The sequence below is a fragment of the Acomys minous genome (assembly GCF_964271855.1).
Source record: "Acomys minous genome assembly, chromosome: 3".
In the NCBI taxonomy this organism is placed as follows: Eukaryota; Metazoa; Chordata; class Mammalia; order Rodentia; family Muridae; genus Acomys; species Acomys minous.
Genome location: NC_140485.1, coordinates 104,527,889 through 104,540,710, shown reverse-complemented (window position 1 = coordinate 104,540,710; position 12,822 = coordinate 104,527,889). Strand labels below are relative to the sequence as shown.

Sequence of the window (12,822 nt, the reverse complement as noted above, 5' to 3'; positions counted from 1 at the left end):
ACAAGTATGGGCTTCGTTTTGAGTCAGGCTGATCTTATTGACAACTTTCCATGACAACTAGCCCTTGAATGGTACCAATACTTGTACCGATACATGTGTTCCTTTGGTAATAAATTGTACCAATATAGGTATAAATGCACACTTAGATTTATCTTATTTTATTTTGTGTGTATTTTCCTTGGATGTGTGTAAGTTTATCATGTTCATGCCAAGTGCCTAAGAAGGTCAAAAGAAGGCATCAGGTCTTCTAGAAGTGGACTGTGGGCAGGTTGTGATCCACTATGCTGCTGCTTAGAGCTAAGCCTGGTCTCACTGTAGGAGTAATAAGTGCCCTTAACTGAAAAGCAGTGCCGCTAGCCCCATGTGCTTTTCATGATCTTAAAAAATACGGAACCAGGTGGGCCCATTTCCATATCTTATTTACATATTGATGACTGTTACTCTAAGATAATGGTATGGAGAAGCTCCTGATAACTAAGGGGTCCTTACCTCTGTAGAAGCTCTGTATAAAAACAATGACAGCCCAGGCCCAGCGGCACAGGACTGTAACCCTAACAATTTAGGAGGCTGAGTCAAGAGGACCGTGAGCTTAGGCTAGCCTATGTGGGGAGTTCAAATTCAGTCCAGGTGACGTTGTGAGATCCTGTCTCAGAATAAAGTAAGATGTCTGAGGAAACGGATCAGTGGTTGGGTATTTATCCGTAGTGTGTGAGGCCCTGCATTCAATTTTCAGTCCTTAAGATAGTAATTGTTGTTACACATAGGCTTTGAGTCATAAAGCATTTTTATTCAACCATTTTATGGGAACAGCTGGTTATATTTAAGAAATGTTACTGGTCTCTAATTTATGAATAGATAGGATCTACCTCCAGTTAATGTATGTGGACACAAATACATATTTTACTAAGGATTGATTAGAATACAGGAAAGGTTTTCAAATTCCTGGCATAACTGTAGAGTTTGTCGTTCTTCCCTGTACCTATTTCATAATACTTTTTCATATTTCCTGATCAAAAAAGCACTGAAGTATTTAAAGTGATAACCTTGACTATCAGCCTAGGTAAACAAAATAGGAAGGACCTTGTACAAAATATGAATGTAAAGTTTCCAGGTCTAATTTTTTTATGAGAATGAAATAGATAAATATAGGAATGATTCATTACTGAAGTATAAGATTCTGTTGTCGGGACTGACTTTTGAAGAGGATCAATATTCATAAATAAATAAATAGGATTAAATGGGTTCCGAAAAGGAAAAATGGTGTTTGTAAGCATGGAAAAGTGATGCGTGTGTTCTGTTCACGTGTGCCCTAATTGCTACAGCCGTCGCCTCTTCATTAATTGTCAGCCTTTTAGACAAAGCACTGAATTCTAATGTTGTAACCTTCAAATCTGAAATACGTGATCGATCTCATAACGAAAAACACCCCGTTTCAAATTGTAATCTCGTTTTTATCTCTTCTCAGATGATGAGCCATGCTTGGAATAATTACAAACTCTATGCCTGGGGCTTAAACGAACTGAAACCTATATCAAAAGAAGGCCATTCGAGCAGTTTGTTTGGTGAGTATGACATGCTTTGATTTAAGGGTTTGCTATTGATCTGATTTGGTTTGGTTTTGCTTTTGGGTTTTGAGACAAGGCCTCTCTCTCTCTCTCTCTTTTGCCCTTGCTGGCTTGGAATTGAGCACACGGCCCTGGTTGCCCTTGAGCTCACGGTATTGCTCTTGACTTAGCCTCCTGTCATAGTTACTTTTCTGTTGGCGTAAAGAGTCGCTATGACCGAGGCAGTTTAGAGAATTAAAGTGTTTAATGGAGGCTGACAGTTGCAGAAGGTGAGTCCGCGACCATCATGACGGAGAACATGGCGTCAGGCAGGCAGGCGTGGTGACGGAGCAGTAGCTGAGAGCCTATATTCTTATCCACGAATAGGAGGCAGAGAAAGTCTCAGCTAGTGATGGTGTGGCCTTGGAAACCTCAAAGCCCCCCCCCCCCCCCCCCCCGCCGTGGCAGACATAGCTCATGATCCTTCCTGCCGGGTTCTACAAACTGGGATCCACGTATTAAAATATATGAGTCTCCCATCCAAGTACTAACCAGGCCTGACCCTGCTTAGCTTCTGAAATCCGATGAGATCGGGCACATTCAGGGTGGTGTTAAAACATATGAGTCCCCAAAACCAAAAACAAACAAACAAACAAACAAAAAGAAGCCATGCGTGGTGGCACACGCCTTTAATCCCAGCACTCGGGAGGCAGAAGCAGGCGGATGGCTGTGAGTTCGAGGCTAGCCTGGTCTACAAAGCAAGTCCAGGATAGTCAAGGCTAACACAGAGAGACCCTGTCTCAAAAAAAGAAAAACAAAAAAACAAACAAAAAAGAACTAACTAAATAAATAAAACATATGAGTCAATGGGGGCTGTTCTCATTCACCACCAGAGACTACGGTTGTGTACTACCACTCCTGGCTTTTTATTGACGTTGCTTTTCTCTGAGTTGCCTGAACTTACTAGTGGTCAGAAAGCATATGGGGTTCTGTGATACTCAAGGCCCTCCATGTTGCTAGGCAACTCAAACCCCTACTGGAAGTATAGAGAGATTGCACATCTCTTTTAGAAAAGACCCCAGCTCTGTGTCAGAGAGATCTTTATAACCGTGAAAGCTACTGATGACACCCAGGGTTGACTTCCAGGGATGGAGTACCCGGCATGGTCTTAGGTCTGGGGTGATTTCTGTAGGAGAGTATGTAGTCGCCTACACTAAGGGCTTCCCGCTGCATGTGTCTTTGTAGAGCTGTGTCTTAGTAGAGAAGCTGGCTAAGGCTATAGGCTTTGGTGATCCCCTCTGTAACTCAGTTTTGGAGGTTGCTTTCTGCCGTGTGTTCTGCAGAAGACGAGGCAAGTGGATTAGGCCAGCTGTTTGAACGTCCTTCTCTCTGCTCTTTGCTGTATCACATGTGGTCCTCACAGCAGCGCCCTCACAGCAACGCTCTCACAGCACACTCCGTGATTGGAACTCTGAGTGTTACTACTGCTCCTCCTGCGGAAAGAAGGAAAGCAACAGAAAGCTTTCGTGGGTTCCTTTGAGCAAAGCGCTCCCCAGGGTCCACCTCCAGGACTTGACTTCTTCCCAGCTCTCAAAACTGTAGCTCTATGTAATGGGACACAGGGAAAGAAGTAGTCTGTGGCGGCCGGACTCACCAGCATGACTTTCCATACCTTAACTGGACATGTTAAATGGTACCAGTTCATGTAATAGGTAATGATTTCTGGTGACACTTACGGAGCAGTTATTGTATGATGACCCTCCGCCACATATAATTTAATCCCACTTTTGGTTTTTGGTTTTTCGAGACAAAGTTTCTGTCTGTGTCAGCTTGGTTGTCCTGGACTCTCTTTGTAGACCAGGCTGGCCTCGAACTCACAAAGATCCGCCTCCCTCTGCTTCCCAGGGTGCTGGGATTACAGGTGTGCACTGCCACGCCCAGCTTGATCTCACTTTTATGTACATTTTTGGTCAGAAAATAAAAATGAGGCACAGAGAAGAGTTTTCTCAGAGATGGGACATCCTGTGCGACTGATGTCAAACTCCATGTCCCTATTCCTGGCAGCCCACTTGTATGTCTCTTCAAGACTTTTCATGAACTTAGCTCCAGGTCTGACACCAGTGCTAAAGGAGATAATCTAAGTCTTTGCAAGCGTTGATGGTCTAGTGTGGCCAGCATGTGTGTAAACAGTGAATTGGCAAAGCATACGGTGGTTCAGTAGAGCCGTTGGGAATCTCACAAAGAGAGAAGGGCTTTGCACGGAAGAATGAGTGAAGAGGCTGTTCTGTCAGGATGATGATTTGGTTCAGAGACAGGGAGCTTAAGCTGGGAGTGCCTGCGACAGAAGTGACATCAGTCATAGCTAAAGTAGTGTCTCCGGACTCAGTGACTAGGTCCCATGAAAGAGGAGAGGTGCAATTTTAAGAGAGAAACTGAAATGTCATGGAAAGGCAGAAGTCTTTACCTTTTTAGTGTTTATTATTATCACACTTTTAAAAAAAAGAAAAGAAAAGAAAAACCCGACTCTGGGCTGGATGGCACAGTGGTAGGTGTACTGCTTTGGGGGATAGCAGCTCACAATTGTCTCTAACTCCAGTTCCAGAGGACCCAATGCCCTCTTCTGGCCCCCACAGCCATGACACACATGTGGTTCACAGGCACACATGAAGGCAAAACACCTGTACACAAAAAATAAATAATAAGTCTTTTTAAAAATTACCCCGTTTGACTGCCTCAGACGTGAATCTGGTGCCCCGATTTGACCACTTCCCCCTTGGTGGGGAGGCCTGGTGGCCCTCAGAGGAAAGGAAAACGGGCTACCAGGATGAGACCTGATAGGCTGTGGTTATATGGTGGGGGAGGAGGCCCCCTCCTGTCACAGGTCTAGGGGAGGGGAATAGGGTGAAAGAGGGAGTGGCAGGACAGGAAGATACAAGTGAGGGGATAACAGCCAGGATGTAATCTGAATAAATTATTTTTTTAAAAATAAATAATAAAAAGGAAAATACGGTATAAAAAAAAGAACTCAGAAAAAAAATCACTCCATTTTTACTTTCCTCTTTGTGGAGGTTGATCAGAAAACACAGTTATGTATTAATTTGCCATAGTTGTCATTGAATAGATTGCTTGGCTCTCTGTTAATACATCAATGATTTTAATAAGAAACTTTAAAAATATGCCAAGTCTTTTTACACTTTTCACTGGATTTACTTGTAAAGAACCAATTTTTGTAACTCAGACAAGCACTTATTCTTTACCCAAAAAAAGGCCTTAAATATTAATATAGTAAAATGAACTGTTAATAACATGGTATCTATCCCCATTTTTCAAATTCGAATAGGCTGCAGAGGATTTTCTCACATAATAAAATAAATATTTGGGACTTACAGCAAAAATTTAAATTCTCGTTTTTGAAGGTGGGGAAAACTTCTAATTGGCTTCTTTAGACACCTCTAAGCCACATTCTTTGTCTGTAAGTAGTATAGCAACCTGCATATTCTTTCAGCAAACCATAGAAGAAAAGAAGATTCCATCTCCTTCCCCACTGGTTTTTTGGGGTGCTATTTGTTTGCAGTGGCTTATTCAGGACTCGGTCTGGAAGAGCAGCCTGTTTGTCAGGAGGACAATGCTCTCTGTGAACCTAGACTTTACCAGTCATTAGCATCTGCGGAGCCCTTCAACACTTTCTCATGGCTATTTCTTTCCAGTTACTTGAAACTCACCTGTTTACCCAGAAAAGGAAAACTCGTGGCTCCTTCCTTAGCATAAACCAATGGTAAGGAGCAGTGACCTCCAGGAGCTGCCACCTCCCAGGTCTACTTTAAAGAGCTAGTGGTTTTTACAGAATTGCTCCTCAAAGAGAACCATTTATGTTTCATCAGTTATGTTCACTATAAAGATAAAGTATAACAAAAAACCCCAGCTTTTAATGACTGAGAAAGTAAAAAAAATCAAGGATTGTATGGAACTGTTATCATGTGTCCAAATGTGCTCTGAAATACACTCCCTCTAGTGTTTCCTTTGGTTCCATAGTTTTGTCTTTAAAAGCAAAACAAATAAACAAATAAACAAAAGCTATTTTTTGAGAACACTGGAATAGAATAAAGTAGGGCACTAAAAGTGTCTTAATGTTCATGCCCTTATCATTATGTAAGATTTAAATTTACTCTGCTTTAGAAAAATTAAGTATTTTCCTGTTCTATTCTAGTTCCCGAATGATGGTTTCTCCTTATGAGTTGAACAGTGTGTGCACTGAAGTGTGTTCCATTTCTATTTATGGATCTGCACCGACTAAATGTAGCACCTAGTCTTTCAACAGCCGTTCATTGAATATCACTACTACAGCCATACAAGGGCACCATGGAGACTGTGAAAAGAACAAAACATAGTCTCTCTCCTCTGAGAAGGTTTGTAGAATAGAGGATGGCAGAGAGCGATACATGCCTAAGGAGTGTAGAATCTCCTTGCAGTGGAATCTCAGAGAGGGTAAACAGAACCTGGGCCTGGCTAGGCACAAGGGAATGGGATCAGTCAGACTCATATAAACAGTGGGTATTTCACGCCAGAGTACAGAATTCCTCCTATTTATCCAGGCTTTGATTTCTAGATTTTAGTCGCCTGTGGCCAACTGCAGTCTGAAAATATTAAGGGCGGTTCTAAAAATAACCCTTATGCTTTAGACGATACACAGTCCTGAGCGATGTCCTGAAATTGTGATGAGCTCCAGCCCTGCCCTAGATATCACTCAGCCCAGCATCCACACTACGTGGTACCCACCTGTCAGTCATCTGGAAGCCATTTTTCTCCATATCTCTTGGTGTTTCATTACTTGTATCCAAGTCACTCTTGTTTCCCTAATGGTCCCAAAGTACATAAGCATCATGCTGACAATTTAGTTGTGCCAAAGAGAAGCCAAAAGGGGGTTTCCTCGCGCAATGAAAGTACCTGATATTCAACTTGATATGGAAAGGGATGGGGGGGATCACATGCCAAGGTCACTAAGAGCTACGGTCACATGACTCTTCTATGCGTGGAGCTGGAAAGGAAAAAAAAAAACTCAACTCTGTCTTTGTAGTCCTACATTAAACTGGAAAAGTTATGGCCACAGTGCTTAGGTGTTAAGATGAAAAAGGCATGAAATATATTTATATTTAACAAAAAATGGCGGTATATATGAGGTTCGGTGCTATCTGCTATTGCAGGCATCTCCCAGGGTTCTTGGGACATACTGCCTGCAGGTAGAACGCGACACTACTGCAGTGATTTAAAAGAGCTAGTGAGGTGATAATTCTGCATCTGGCAAATTTCACACAGGCACACTCCAGTGTAACTGCACAAAAATTAATGACAACTGCCCCTCTGCTTCAGGCATATTCTTTCTTTTCTTGTTAGAGAATGTGATCACAAATGAAGTGTCCAAGAGGTTTAGTTTTTACAACTTGGAGCAAATGTTAAAGATGAGTATTCATAGCCTATAGTCTATGGTGGGAGGGGGAGGGGCTGGTTTGGTGTGGTGTATATTTTTCTTAATTTTTCTAGAAGAAATTAATAGTCTGTTCAGTATTATTTTTTATTAATAAGTTGATGGTTACTTTCAGTTTTTTCTCAGTGTGGTCAGTTTGTGTGTGTGTGTATTGAATATGTACATATATATTGAAATGATATTTTTGGTATTTTTTAGGCAACATCAAAGGAGCAACAATAGTAGATGCCTTGGATACCCTTTTCATTATGGGAATGAAGACTGAATTTCAAGAAGCTAAATCCTGGATTAAAAAATATTTAGATTTTAATGTGGTAAGTTAGAGTTGTTCATTGGGTCTTTCACGTTTTAGCCCATCTAAACCCTTGATGAGACACATCACTTATCATAACCTGTGCCAGTAGAAGCAAATTCAACTTTTTTTTAATGCGTGTGCGTGTGCATGTTGGTGTGTGTACAGGTGTATGTGGGAACTGGAGAATAATGTCATTGTCTGTAGTTCCACTGGGGTCACTCACATTGTTTTCGTCCTTTAGGTTTAGAGACAGGGTCTGTTACTGCATAGAGCTTGCCACCTTATGCTAGCTAGCCAGAAAACCCACGGTCAGCCTGTTCCCAGCTCTCGGGCACAGGCATAAACATACAGTGCCCCCCACACCCAGCTTTTTGACATGGGATGTGGGCATTGATCTCAGATCCTCCTGCTTGAGAAGCAAATACTTTCCCCGGTGATTTCTACCTCTCCAAATGATGTGACATTAAATAGTAAAGGCACCGTGACGTTCTCTCCTTGCCCCGCTATTGTACGTGCATATATCCTTTCTGTCAGTTGAAGGGTAAATCATAAGAAACGTGTATTTAAAGTAGCCTACGTTATCAAGTCCTCCTGTTCAAAATATCACAGCAACCCTATGAGATGGATGCTGAAGCCTCTACGGTCGATTGCTGAGCATATGGCTGGCTGTGTGTTGGAGCCATGACTCTGTCACGGGGCTGTGTCCCCAGTGGGTAATCGTGACATTAAACAAAGCGCACAGCATCAGCAGCCACTGTCACTTAACTAAGGCTTCAAACTTTGTTGCTCATGTACTCCTATTAGTAAAAGAAAAAGGAAAGGGAATCGCCTGCGTCTAGATCTGTGTGCATAAATAACATATTTTTCAGCTTTTTGTATATGTGCATTTTTGGCAAATAACCAGAGACCCAGTGCACTCAGAGGGAACACTGCAGTAGAGGGTGGCAGCGCCAGTGTTTAGTGACCGTGGCTGGAGAGGACTGTGTCTCCTTGGATGTAATTGGACAGATTGTTTTTGCCTCATAAAGACATTGGCAAAGAACTTAGTCTAAGGAAGGGAACAATGTCACCCCTGGCCCTTTTGTTTTGTTTCATTTTTCAAGACAGGGTTTCTCTGTGTAGCCTTAGCTGTCCTGGGTGAGCTTTGTAGTCCAGGCTGGCCTTAAAGTTACAAAGATCCGCCTTGCCTATGCCTCCCAGAGTGCTGGGATAACCAGTGTGTGCTACACCCTGCTGGCCTCTGGCTTCCTGAAAGTCCTTAACTGATTAGTATTATTTTAAATCTGAGATTACTTGGCAGAAGTCTTTGCAGGCCTCTCTTCAAGCTGGGTAGCATTCAGTAACATCGGTGACTCCCCACAGCCAAGGTGGAAGAAGCATACTGCATGTTGAAGTGGGACGGAGGAAGAGGGTGCTCCTGCCTGCCCTGCTGCGCTGCCACTCCTCTGTCCCCGTGGAGAGTGGACACCAGCATTAGCCAGAGCATTAAAGATTAGAAAAAAAGCAAGTCTTTGTCTATCACTTTGAATGGAAAAGATTTATAAAGTACAAGTTTTAATACTCTGTTCCTCCTTGATTAGTTGCTATCCATGCTCATTTTTTAATTAGTTTATATATTTGTTCGCTTTACATCCTGGTTGTAGCCCCATCCCTCCTCACCTCCCAGCCCCTCTGTGCTATATTCAGTTGGTCTTATGGACAGACTGAGGTTTATGCTTAATCGTCATGATAACTGATTCAAGAATACGAGACAGACAACATTCTGACGCTCGGGAACTTTGGGGATCGATGTGCCAAACCCTGTTACTTCACTTTAATATTTTAGGTTTATTTATTTTCACGTGAATGTAGGTATGTTTATGTGCGTGCATGTGCCCAGTGATCGCCAAAAGAGGGAGCTGGGTCCCTTGGAACTGAGGTTTAGATGTACAAAAAAGGAGCTAAACCTGGTTCCTCTCCAAGAACTAGTCCTCTTAACTGCTGAGCTGCTCGCCAGCCCCACGTTCATTTAGTTTAAAGGTGGAGAAAGATAGGGATAAAGAGCTGATGGCTCACATTTACAGAGCTGTGTGATGGAACATTACATGGTCGTCCTGATAACACCAATAGAACTAAACAGGAAAAATTAGAGTACAAAATTTTCTCCTTTTATGTTTATTCCCTTAGTAATACATGCTCTCTGCTTGCTTGCTTGCTTGTTTGCTCGCTTGCTTTTGTGGTGCTAGAGATCAAACCCAGGGTCTTGCATGAGCTCGGTGAGCACACTGAGCTAAATGGCAGTTGCCTTACCATGCGTGTTAGTAGGATTGACTCTGGCTACCTACCCCTACCTACTCATCTTTCCTCTATGGTAGTAGCTCTGCCACACCTAGAAACCTTACTAAACTAGACCTAGGAGTCATCCCAGACCCCTTTTTCTAATTCTCGGCTTGATCTGTCCAATACATACTTTGTTGTCCCAAGTCCTGCAGCAGCGCTTTGCTCTCAGGTCAGTGGTACCCTGAGCTCTGACCTTGAGGGATGATGAAAGCTGGTGGAAAGGAACTTCTCTTTCTCGAAACTAAGTACAGAGGCCTCTCAAGGTAACGGGGAAAAAAATATGTTACTATAGTAGAGGTTTGTGGCCACTAATTAGGTGAAAAGAGTATTTCTGTGGGCCACAGGAACCCCCAAGAAAGCAAAGGGAATCTTAAGTAGGGAATATAAACCTACGTAGAAGCCAAGACAAATATGTCACTTGGCCTCCTTGCTCACAAGGTAAAGGAATTAAGCTGTCATTAAATGTTTGTTAAGGTGTTGACTCGTGAATTTTTAAATTTTGTCTAAAAAACATTCATTTTAGTACTATTGATAATCTGGCAGTGCTTTTCAAAATCTACTTCTAAAAATTGTAGCCATGTGTCTCAATTTTCTATTTATTATGTGTTCTCCCCCCCTTCCTCCCTCCCTCCCCTGTGGGTGTGCATGCGTTGTGTGCATGTGTGTGTGTGTGTGTGTGTGTGTGTGTGTGTGTGTGTGTGTGTAGGTAGTGTTGTGTAGGTAGTGATGTGTATGTGTGTGTGTACACACATGAGAGGCTACAGCAGAACATGCGGTGTCTCCCTCTGTCACTTGCCACCTTATTGCCTAGAGGAAGGGTCTCTCATTGAACTGGCAGCTTGCCATTTGACCAGCAAGACCCTGGGATTCTGCCTGCACCCCAGCCCGCCCACCCCTACACACTGAGTACTCTGGTAACATGTATGTGCGTTCCTGCCCAGCTTTTTAACAGCTTTGAACATGGGTGCTTGAGATTTGAACTCGGGTCCTCATGCTTACACAGCAGGTGCTTTACCCACTGAGCCACCTGCCCCAGCTTCATTATACTATTCATAGCACAGGGAGAAGCGCCTCTATCAACATTACCATACTTCCCCATAGAAACTATGGTATCAGGTTGAAAATATAGTTCAGTTGGTAGAGTCACCAACACCATACACAAACTGGGTGTGTGGTCCTATGCTTACTAGTCCTAGCTCTCAGGAAGTAGAGGCCGGAGGATCTAAAGTTCCAGACCATCTTCAATTCCATAAAGAATTCATCTTGGGCTATATGAGACTTTTTTGTTTTAACACACGTATCAATAATATAGTTAGAACCTCTCATATTAAATAGGGTAATACATAAGTTCAGGAAAGGTAGATGGAATTTTTTTTCTTCCTGGCACTGCATGATGCAGGTGCTTAGCTCAGTGTTTTTTTTTAGCCAGTTTTGTAAACCACATGTGAGAATTTATCTTACTATCACAGTCTACTGTGACTGTTTCAACAACCGCGTGATTTTCCTTCAAAAACCTTTTGAGAATTTGTTTTTGCATTTATGTAAGGGGAGAAGACAATACACTTTACCTAAAATAGAAAAAATGCTTTTCATTTTTAGAGATAACATGTAATATTCTAGCTCGGAGGGCACATCATTGCCTGTAAACACACCTTTTCTTATTTTAAATCAAAGTACAAAGGCTTATTGTTTTGTTGTTATTATTTTTTAATATTTAATGCATATAAATGCATCTAATATTACTGCAAGGGAAGGAGAAATAGTACTGAGATAGAAACACTGTTGCTGGGGTTTAAGCCTAGCATTTCTAAGTCTAAACAAGTCCTAAAGTTGAAAATAAATGTGTGTACATGCAGCATACTCAGTTTATATTACTTAAAATTTACTTCAGCAAATGCTTTTCAATGGCTTTATACTGCCATTCATTCACTAAAGCGTAATTTGATAGCATGAAATCCAAGCGCCTTTTAGGACTGGTTTTAAATAAATCACTGGGTTAATATGACTTAGCAAGTGAGTGAGAGCTGGGGCTCCGTGCGTTGCGTTCAGCTCAGGTACCTGCAGGGGAGTACAGGTGAGAAGGAACACTCTTAGAATAGACTCCAATGAGCTTCCTGATTGCAATTCAGTGTAAGCCTAGGATAGAGACTCTAGATTCTGACTTACTCACTCTCCATTCATTTCATATGCTAATGATTTACCAAGCTCTTTCTAAGGATCAGTGACTTAGGTGCAGGTGCCTCGCTAGCTGGAAAAATGGGCACTGAGGAAGATGAAGAGAAAGGGAGACAGGCAAGGGGGGCTGTACCAAGTTAACACCTGATCATTGCTTATTGGTTGATTGATTGACTGATTGATTGATTGATGCTGGTTGGTGTTTGGCATAGGTTATCTTCATCTCTGCGGAAGGGCAGGCAATATTTTCTTTACTTTAGTAGATGAACATAATTAATTTTCCCAAGGTTATGCAGCAAACATGAACCACGGTAAACAAGGTCTGCCTAATTCATTTGCCTTGTTTTTCGGTGGAGAGGAAATACAAGAGGTTGAGAAACACATAGACATCCTTAGACTCCGAGCCTGTGACTTGGGCATGTAGTCTTCCTATCACGATGCTTATTAGTTGCTCACTTAGTAAGAATTCTATCAATGCATGTAAAACAATGAAGCTATCTTCTTGTCCTACTTCCTGACTGAATGTGGGAGGCTGATCTGTGCTAAATCATTTTTATAGAGTTGGAATGCAAGGCCGGGTGATCTTCACCACGGTACCCTACCTCCACACTTGTTTGTGGTATCTCCTGCTACAGGAACACGCTAATAGGAAGCAAGTGGCGCAGGCTCCAAGTGAATGCTACGTGGGTCAACTTTGAGCTTCTCGTTGGCACTTCAGAAAAATACTGCATTGACTAGAAGTACTGAAAATTATCTTTGGTATAGAAGTACTGAAAATTATCTTTGGTAACAAATTTTAAACAAGAGGTAGACATTTTCCCGAGCTAGCAGTTCCTGAGATGAAGCCGCTGTAAACACAATAGCTGGATAAAAGGTGTCCTTACAATATCGTTGAGCGCTAGAGGAAAGTGTGGGATTGGAGAGGATGAGCTTGCTCCAGACACCAGTGCTGATGATAGTGAAGTCTGGCAAAATGCCACGGTTGTGCCTCTGACGTAAAAAAAAAA

General features: G+C 42.3%; 1 protein-coding gene across 3 annotated transcripts in view; it reads left to right on the top strand.

The window, feature by feature from the left end:
- MAN1A1 (mannosidase alpha class 1A member 1) overlaps positions 1-12,822 on the top strand; it is a 185,919-nt gene that overhangs the window by 42,503 nt on the left and 130,594 nt on the right. For all 3 annotated transcript variants that reach the window (XM_084776089.1, XM_084776090.1, XM_084776091.1), the window contains exons 3-4: positions 1,466-1,562; positions 7,225-7,340. In XM_084776089.1, the coding sequence (XP_084632215.1) occupies positions 1,466-1,562; positions 7,225-7,340 (213 nt within the window). The remainder of the gene's footprint in view (positions 1-1,465; positions 1,563-7,224; positions 7,341-12,822) is intronic.